The sequence below is a fragment of the Mustela nigripes genome, chromosome 2 (genome assembly GCF_022355385.1).
Source record: "Mustela nigripes isolate SB6536 chromosome 2, MUSNIG.SB6536, whole genome shotgun sequence".
NCBI classification, from domain to species: Eukaryota; Metazoa; Chordata; class Mammalia; order Carnivora; family Mustelidae; genus Mustela; species Mustela nigripes.
The window spans coordinates 123,442,474-123,452,274 of NC_081558.1; the positions used below are offsets into that span (position 1 = coordinate 123,442,474).

The window sequence follows — 9,801 nt, forward strand, 5'->3', positions numbered from 1 at the left end:
CCCACTCCCAGTGGCCCTCAAAACATCGTCGCAGTTTAAAATAAAAAGGTTGTTGACCTTGCCGATGCGAACACAGCTACACAAAACTCAGTGATGCCTCAAAAAAATGTTTACTGCTCACCCTCTACCTGCCAGCCTCACAGCCTGTGCTCCTCCTGCTTTGCCTGCTACACTCTCCCACCAGGTCCCGTTCCTTTTGCTCCTTCTTGCTCCACCCGGAGATTTGCAGAAGGCAAATAATCTCTTACACAACATACCCCTTACCACCGCCGAGGTGAAGGACTGTACAAAGGGCTGGGATTCAGAACAGAGTTTATTCACATTATCTTGCCCTTCACTCTCAGAAGTCCAAATCCGGAGGGAGACCCAAGTTTAGTCCCTGAGCCCCCAAATAACTGTGTGACCTTGGACAAGTGGCCACACGACTCTGAGCCTGTTTCTCTTTATTAAAAAGACCAAAGGTTCTAGAACTACCCGAGGTTCTTCCCAGGTGTGCACCGGTCTCATCTCAGGTCAGCATACAAACACTGGGTCCTTTATTCCCCGTCCTCTCGCCCTTCTGCAAGTCGGGTGGGGCATGGTTGCTTCCTCTCCCACCAGGTCCATTACCAACTCTTACTCCTTTTTGAGGAAGAACTCGGGTTCTGGCAACCGAAGACCTTGTTCTCCCCGCCACTCCCACCATCCCCGCCCCCACCTCCGGGTGTGACCTGCCCTTCTGGACCACACTAACAGACAGCGCTCAAAGCTGGAAAGAGAGCTCCTTTCTCTCTCATTTTGCAGTGCGGGGTCTCCGAGGCCTCCGCGCGCCAGGACACTTTAGGAACTGTGAGCTGCGGTTGGAGCAAGAGGCAGGCGCAGGCGAGCCAGGACTGGCGGGGCTGCCCCGGTGACAGGTACGTGAGTACGGACCAGCTAGGGGCTAGCTTGGGTGAGATCATGGGGAAAAACAGAGGTGCCAGAAAGACCGGTGGGTCACACTGTCCTCACCACCAGTGCGTGCGTGTGCATGTGTGCGTGTGTGTCTGTGTGTGTGTCCCTCCCTTCCCCCCCTTTTCGCCCCAAGCTCTCAATCTCACTTTCTCCCTAAGCTTCTGCCTCTCACTTCCCTCTCTTTCCTCTCCAAGCATCCTCCCTGCGACCCAGCGGCGGCTCCTCGTTCGCACTCTCCCGCGCCTAAGGAGACCTTCTGAGGCCAGCCGCGGCCAGCTTCTGAGCGCAGTCGTATCCCAGAGCCAGTTAAGCCGAGGCGGCAGCATGTGGAACGCGACGCCGAGCGAGGAGCCCGGGTACAACCTCACGCTGCGGGACCTGGGCTGGGACGCTCCCGCCGACAACGACTCCCTGACCGACGAGCTCCTGCCGCTCTTCCCCGCGCCACTGCTGGCCGGCGTCACCGCCACCTGCGTGGCACTCTTTGTGGTGGGCATCGCGGGCAACCTGCTCACCATGCTGGTGGTGTCGCGCTTCCGCGAGCTGCGCACCACCACCAACCTCTACCTGTCCAGCATGGCCTTCTCCGACCTACTTATCTTCCTCTGCATGCCCCTCGACTTAGTCCGCCTGTGGCAGTACCGGCCCTGGAACTTCGGTGACCTGCTCTGCAAACTCTTCCAGTTCGTCAGCGAGAGCTGCACCTACGCCACGGTGCTCACCATCACCGCGCTGAGCGTCGAGCGCTACTTCGCCATCTGCTTCCCGCTGCGGGCCAAGGTGGTAGTCACCAAGGGCCGGGTGAAGCTGGTCATCCTGGTCATCTGGGCCGTGGCCTTCTGCAGCGCCGGGCCCATCTTCGTGCTGGTCGGGGTGGAGCACGAGAACGGCACCGACCCTCGAGACACTAACGAGTGTCGCGCCACAGAGTTCGCGGTGCGCTCGGGACTGCTCACGGTCATGGTGTGGGTATCCAGCGTCTTCTTCTTCCTGCCGGTCTTCTGCCTCACTGTGCTCTACAGCCTCATCGGCAGGAAGCTGTGGCGAAGAAAGCGGGGCGAGGCGGCGGTGGGCGCCTCGCTAAGGGACCAGAACCACAAGCAAACCGTGAAAATGCTGGGTGGGTCTCAGTGCGCCCTCGGCCGCGCTCTCCCAGGTTCTCCCCTCTCCCTTCGCCTTCCCTCCCTTCCCTTTCTCCCTGAGCCTCTACCTCCTTCCCCTGTTCTTCTCGGTCTCTATCTTCATGTCTTCCTCAGTTTCTGTCTTGAGCTTGCTCTTTGGTTTCTCAGTTTCTCCGTGGTGTATGCCCGCCCCCCCCCTCCGTGTGTGTGTGTGTGTGCGTGTGTGTGCGTGTGTGTTGGTTTTTGTTGATTTGTTTGTTGCTGTTTCTGTCTTTATCTGTCTTCCCGCATCCCCTTTATCATTGTTTTCACTCTCTATTCCTCTCTACTTCTTAGTGTCTTTTTCTTCTGATTTCTCCTTTTTCAGGGAAAGGTGCCCCCCCCCTTTATATTTCCCGTAAGTGAGTTCTATCAGCCCAGAGACATTGCTTCAAAACTGAGATACTTCATAAAAGTCTACTGTAGTCTTTAAGTGTTAAAGGCGAGGTTAAGCTTCCTGCCTCAATTTGTGGATACCTAAGTTGCATGACAAAAACAGGCATGGGCTTGGGGGAGGAGTAGCCATTGGATCTAGAAAGCATTTGGTGATAAATTGAATCAAAGGTATGATCAGTGTGATAATTCTGCCAAAGATGATTCACCCTTCTCTCAGCATTGTGGTGTGCTTTCTGACCTGCATTTTTCCCCAGGTAATTGCATTCCTTCTGTTTACCCTGCTGCTGTTTAGAAAGCTTTGAAAGAAAGTCAATGGCAAATCCCTGCTGGAGTCTGCATTTGTTTTCATGACCCCCTGTTTCTGCCTGTAGGATAGTCCAGGATAATACAGGATAACTGAGATAGGTAGGCTTCTCCCAACATGAGGAAAAAAAAAAAAAAAAAAAGACTTTGTAAGCTGACGGGACTTATTATCTCTCCCTAAATGGTCCTTCAAAAAACACGTAGCATCATAACTGGAGTGTACTGCATATTTGCTACGCAAGTTTAATGGACAGGTGAAGTAATACAAAATGTGTTCACATCCACGCAAAACATTAATTCTATTGGCTTTTTCAAAGCCGGATTCTGTACATTTTATTATTCCTCCTTATAGTCCAACATTTTGTATTTATTTGCTTAGTTAGTGCTTCTTAGAAGTCGTTCTAGGTTGATTTTTGTGTTTGTAATTTTACAGCTCCTGGAATTTTGTTTATTAAGGTGATACAGCTTTTTCAAAGAATGCAAAAAAAATTTTATTTGCTAGACCAGTGATTCTCACAACATGACTAAAAGATTGTAAACCTGCTAGTGCCCTCCTGGGAATTCTAATATTCCTGTTGCTACGGTGGCCAACAGTTGTTACCATGCAACTTAGTTTTGAGAATAAGTTTAATAATCTCCTCCAATTTTATTTTTAAGCTGTTCATTGTCCTCATTGGTGTCTCAACACCAATGTTAATTTTCTTTTGCCTTGACCTTATGAAGGGAATTGCTAAAATGGTACGAGGACTGAAATATTATTTTCTGTTATTTTTCCTTTGATTTCTGCATTTTAAAAACTTATCTAGAAATTCAGAGGGCTTGGACAAAAATTCTCTTCCCTGCGTAAAATGAAGACTCGGATGGATGATAATTAATATTAGTGGGTGTTATGGTCTTTTATAACTTACTTATGTCTACCGTAGGTGGCAAGGTATCGTGCATTTCAGTGACTCTCCATCCTGACTGCATATTCAGTCTTTCGTGAAACTTTTAAAAAGAAAAAAGAAAAGAGAAAAGCAGTTGTCCTGGTCTCCTTCCTAAAGATCCTAATTTTACTAGTCTGTATTATATACAAGGAATCTGTGCCCACAGAGTATGGCCCTGTACTTTCTATTTGTTTGGTAGTATCTGGCACAGGTGAAATGGGGACTATTGTGAATAAATGGTTGAGTCAATAGGTCAGTCTCATCATAAAAACCACTCAAATAGTTGTTAAGTAGAAATGATTAGGAAGCTCAATAAAAATGGATGAACTCTTAGTACAGACAGACCCAATCTTGGTAAAAAGTAGAAATAGGGACAAGCAGAACATAATGTTTCTCTGAAGTCAACGGTGATACTATACATAAAACAAAACCATGGCTTCAAAATAGAATGTGACTTGCTATGACATTTCTTGAGCTCACACTCTCTCTCCTGTTGTCCTTTTAGCTGTCGTGGTGTTTGCTTTCATCCTCTGCTGGCTGCCCTTCCATGTAGGGCGATATTTATTTTCCAAGTCCTTCGAGCCTGGCTCCTTGGAGATTGCGCAGATCAGCCAATACTGCAATCTGGTATCCTTTGTCCTCTTCTACCTCAGCGCTGCCATCAATCCCATTCTGTACAACATCATGTCCAAGAAGTACCGGGTGGCGGTGTTCAAGCTTCTGGGATTTGAACCCTTCTCCCAGAGGAAGCTCTCCACTCTGAAGGATGAAAGCTCTCGGGCCTGGACAGAAACTAGTATTAATACATGACCATGCACATTGCTGAGCAAAGTCATTGCTTATTCTAAACCAGAAGCCATAGCACAGCAGAACTTGGGAAGAAGTTGAAGGTTAATTTTGGAATTAGGAACACACAGCTCTGGAAACAATTGGGAAGAAAGAAAAGATGGAACTTGTAGTGTGTGAGCAGTTGGATTGATTGCACACTCATCAGTGCTCTCATATACTATTTCTGCATATTCACTGTCTTATGATTTTGCATTCTGCTGTTGGTGCTAGCAAGGATTCTGCAACTTGGAGAAAGGAGAATGGGCAGAGAGAATGATTAGGGCACTTCTTACTGAGTAAATACTAAATCTGATTTACTTTTTCATAATGATAACAAATTTTGATTAAGAGAATGACATTAAAATAAAACATTTAAAACATAACTTTTAAATACTAGAAATTTTCATATAGCTCCAGATCAGTGCTGTCCAAGAGAAATATAATGCAAGGCACTTAAGTAGTCAATATAAAGCTTATTAATGAGAATTTTACCTTCTTTTTTTGGGGGGTACAGAGCCTCTGAAATGTTCTTTATTTTTGCAGCACACCTTATTTGGATTTGAAGTTTTCACCACTTATACTTGATGGATTTAGGTTTCGTAAAATTTGCCGATGAGAAAGTAGATTCATGAGTCTAAGTTTCTAAACACACCTAAAAGTTTCCCCATAACTAAAATCACTATTATAATTCTTTACATTTAAAATGAGTTAAAATAAAAAATTCAGTTCTTCAAGTTGCACAAGTCACCTTTCAAGTATTCAATAGCCAAATGCGACTAATGGTTACCATAGTGGACAGTGTAGTTCTAGAGTATATGTAAAATTATTGTTAATCTTATAAAAATGTTTACAAATAAAACTCATTCCCTGAAATGTTCTTTATAGTGAATGTAGTAGGATGTTAGCGCAATAAATCCTCAAAATTACACCTAAATGCCCTGCTCTTCATGCTCCAAAGAAAATGGATATGAAATATAAGACAAATTTTTTTTAAAGATTTGACAGAGAGAGAGATCACAGAGATCACAGAGAGGCAGGCAGAGGCAGAGGGGGAAGCAGGCTCCCTACTGAGCAAAGAGCCTGATGCGGGGCTCAATCCCAGGACCCTGAGATCATGACCTGAGCTGAAGGCAGAGGCTTAACCCACTGAGCTATCCAGGCACCCCAAGACGAATTTTTAAATTAGGTTGAATTATAGGTGTTAATATTCAGGAAATGAGACTTTATAAAAATTATAGAAAATCACAAACTGCCTTATTTGGCTTAACAAAAATGCTTAAGCCAACCATTAGGCTTTGCTTTGTGAATAAAGGGATAATTTATAACTTACTCTGGAAAGCTTACAAGAACTTAGTGAACATAGACATTTTTCAAATGGTGAAGAGTTCAGAATTCCTTAAATGCTACTGCTTATTGATATTCAAAACTTTTAAAGGTATTATAGCCATTTATTTCAAAATGCCTATGCCATGTCCTGTCTCCAAATTAGTTTTGCTATTTACATCCCACTGCTTATCTGATGGATATGTTTACTTATATACCCAGTCTCCTTCTGAATCATACTTCTGAATGATTAGACACCTCCAACTAAATTTTGAGCATTTTGGTCATAAAACTAACATTTTCTTTCCTATTGACCTTGCTCCTCCCATAGTCAACTTTTTGCATTATTAAGCATATTGTTCTAAAAATAATTTCTTCACAATCCTGTACACTATTAAGTCAGACAAGGAATTCCTACATAAGTTATTGGTTCAATTATGGAACTGAATAAACCAGTTGGGGAGATTATTGCCAAGAATGATTTTTCTCCTCTACCAAAAATAAAGATTACTATGCAGAAATAATTGACTATATTAGAAAAATGAAAAACATAATCATAATTAGAAAGATTTCTGGGGGAAGGTATGTTCAAAATCCTTCTTGTCACTAAAACTGCACTATCCAGTTAATCTAAATTCAGAACTTTAGCAAATTGTTTACTCGGTTAATTCTTGAAAAGGCATCAACATTTTTTTAAAGATTTAATTTATTTATTTGACAGACAGAGATCACAAGTAGGCAGAGAGAGAGAGAGGAGGAAGCAGGCTCCCGCTGAACAGAGAGCCTGACACAGGGCTCAATCCCAGGACCCTGAGATCATGACCTGAGCTGAAGGCAGAGGCTTAACCCACTGAGCCACCCAGGTGTCCCAGCATCAACATTTAAAAAAATGCTCCCATTCATTTAAGCCTGTGAAGTACTAATTAGGTCATTCAGCATTATTATCTTAAATATGGCCCAGCAAATCCCAAAGAGGTAATTCACTTTCCTGAAATCTAAGAGTTTTTGTTTACAAGTATATCCTACCTGAGAGAAAATAAGCAAAGAAAGCTTGATTTCCATCAGACAGTTGGTTGCTTTGGAGAAAACCAAACCTAACTTTCAGTTAGTTGCCTGCCTATTCAATGGTCTCCCCTTTCTGGTGAGTTCAGGTCTAAAGTCTCAGCCTAAATCAGTTATGGGGCATAGTTTGCATAGCAAGGACACCAATGTCCTTTACTGGTATTGATGAGAGAACTCAGAGATAATATTTAGAGAAATGGATCTTGAATTTGCCCTCCCATCATTGCCTTTTTATTCTTTGTAACATCTTTGTGTCATCCTAAATGTTTAAGACTCAGGGAAAAGAGGAACTTACAAGGAGGAAATTCCATCATTTCACAAGCAGTTAGTATCTGCTTGCTCTGTTCTAAGCTCTAGAGACTAATCAGCCAAGGATTTTATCTTTAATGAGCTCATGATCACTTCTGTGTTATGATGCAGTAGGTAATAATAAATACTTTGGGCTATGAAAGAAACATCTCCAGTTGACCATGGATCAAATGATGCTCTAGCATTTTAAGGGCTGCCTATTTATCTCCCCTGTATTGTTGTGTATTTGGCTTAGAATAAATTTAAAATGGGCTGTTCCTATACAAACCAGTCAAATTTGTAGATGTGATAAGCATGTCTGCCAGTGATAAAGACACTCACAGCTTGCTTTGTTAATGTGAAGAAAGAAAAGGAATTGGTTTCACTTGTAATTCATGTTTCCATTTTCCTGGTAATATCAGCAATGAGGTATCTGCCACCACACCTGACCCCAGGTCACAGAATCAGGGGTAGGGTCTTTTTCATTATACAAGGTGACTGTTATATGAGTACGAAATTTTCAGTAATTTCTTTAAAGAAAACATTCTTGCCATGGATGATTTAAAGTTACAGTTTTGTGGCAATGACATTTAGAAACACTTTCAGTGACTGGTCAGACTTGGAAACCAATTCTTTATAGGCAACTTCTTATTGTAGTGAAGGTCATCGTGATGGGATTTGACCTGAAACTCCAGCTTTTTCACTCTAATGCTTTTCTTAAGAGGCTGAAACCATTAAAATTTAGCTATAATTTTTTTTTGCTGCTTTTCAGTTATTGATATACTTATATATAGTTAAAAAAAAACAATCTGTGAGATTTTTTGCAAGACTGGTGCCTGAAAAGACTCACTTATCTTTTAAAAAACACTATGTACATCTTTAAAATGTGACATACATATATACATACATCAAAGTTTTTTTTCACATTGTCTAAATGAGTAGAATAGAGCTTTCTGCTTTCAGAAACACTGTATCTAATGTAACCAACATCATTAAAGATAAAAATAATGTGTATCCAATGATCCTCCTCTGATTTCTTTGCAATTTAAATTGCAACACCGGCCAGGATCTCTCCAGTTATAACTTAACTAGATTATTATTAATCCATGTTAATTCAGTGAGTTGATAACACAATTTTTATCTAGAGAACGAACTGTCAGTCAAAATAGGCAGAAAGCGATGTGCTGGTGGCGAGCACTGGCCCCTTTCAGCTCACTTATTTATTCATATTAAATGAATTCAGTTATGTTGATTCTTGGCAATAAATGATTGCCAAGAAAAAGTTTGAAAAGGTGAGGGAGAAAGTTTGCATGAGGCTTATTTTGTGTTTTTCCTTTTAAATGCAAACTCTTTTTTTTAAAACATTTTATTTATTTATTTGACAGAGAGATTACAAGTAGGCAGAGAGGCAAGCAGAGAGAGAGGAGGAAGCAGGCTCTCTGCTCAGCAGAGAGCCTGATGTGGGGCTCCATCCCAGGACCCTGAGATCATGACCTGAGCCGAAGGCAGAGGTTTAACCCACTGAGCCACCCAGGTACCCCTTGAATGCAAACTCTTGCTGGGTGTTGGAAGCTAGCCATATTGGTTGAGAGAATTATCATCCTTTAAAAAAAAAAAAAAAAAAAAAAAAAGCTTCCTGGTTTATGGCCCTTCCAGATGCGTGGATATTTGCTAGATTTCCAGTTACTATTTTATGCTATGATATAGTGTACTCATTACACAAAGGGGCTATCAACTAACCCCCAAACTGGCAAAACAGTGAAGCCCCCAGAAAACTTGCTTCACGTAACTGCTCAGAGGTTCTGCCGAAACTTTACAGATGTTCCTCCCAAAAGAAGACTCCCCACGCCCAACCTCTCCCCCCAGTATGAAGAGAACAATTTGAAAGATTTTCTATGATTTTTAACATCTCCAATCCAAGTATTTCTCTGGCTCAAACCACAAAAACATTCAGAGCTAACACTTGGAGCACTGCAGATTTAGCCTACTGGAGAGCCCTTGCTCATATAAACATACCCAAATAGCATCGTCTCCTATTTCAGACACCTGCTCTATTCTAGGTATAACAGAATTTACATCTTTGTTGATGTGTGTTGTTACAATGTGTCATAAATGTCACTAATGACATTTTGATTTGTGATTCCTATTTACTTAAGTTTTTTGTGAATGTTAAAGGGTTTATAGTTGTCATGTTTTGTGAAATTAAACACTGTTTTTCCTTCATTTGGGTGTCTTAAACCAAACAATGGCTTAATAAATATATTTTTAAAGCCTATAGAAAATTTCTCCCATGCACAGTTATAAATCTTGGTGCCTGGGATATTTCAGCTCTACTTCTCTCCCAGATTCAGTTCTATTTTGTCTTTTAATTTCTGAAATATGTATTCTGCCACTGTGCGGAGGTGTTTGTTACAGTGAATTTTATTTCCCCAAGGGCTCCAATATTGAATAATGAGTTAAGCAATTTCTAAAAGAAGAAGTGGCTTCCATATTAAGAAAAGTCAAGGACCCTGTGAGGGACTGTGACCCCATGCCCTCTTCACCTCTCTTCCCTGACAACCTGTCACCCCCCAGAGCCAATG

General features: G+C 42.2%; 1 protein-coding gene across 1 annotated transcript; it reads left to right on the forward strand.

Moving 5' to 3' along the window:
• Positions 1-813: 813 nt before the first annotated feature.
• Positions 814-4,528, forward strand: GHSR (growth hormone secretagogue receptor). The gene is made up of 3 exons (XM_059388054.1): positions 814-896; positions 1,128-2,053; positions 4,224-4,528. Exons 2-3 carry the CDS (start codon positions 1,258-1,260, stop codon positions 4,526-4,528), a joined length of 1,101 nt encoding a protein of 366 aa, XP_059244037.1. The 5' UTR covers positions 814-896; positions 1,128-1,257.
• The last annotated feature ends 5,273 nt before the right edge of the window (positions 4,529-9,801 follow it).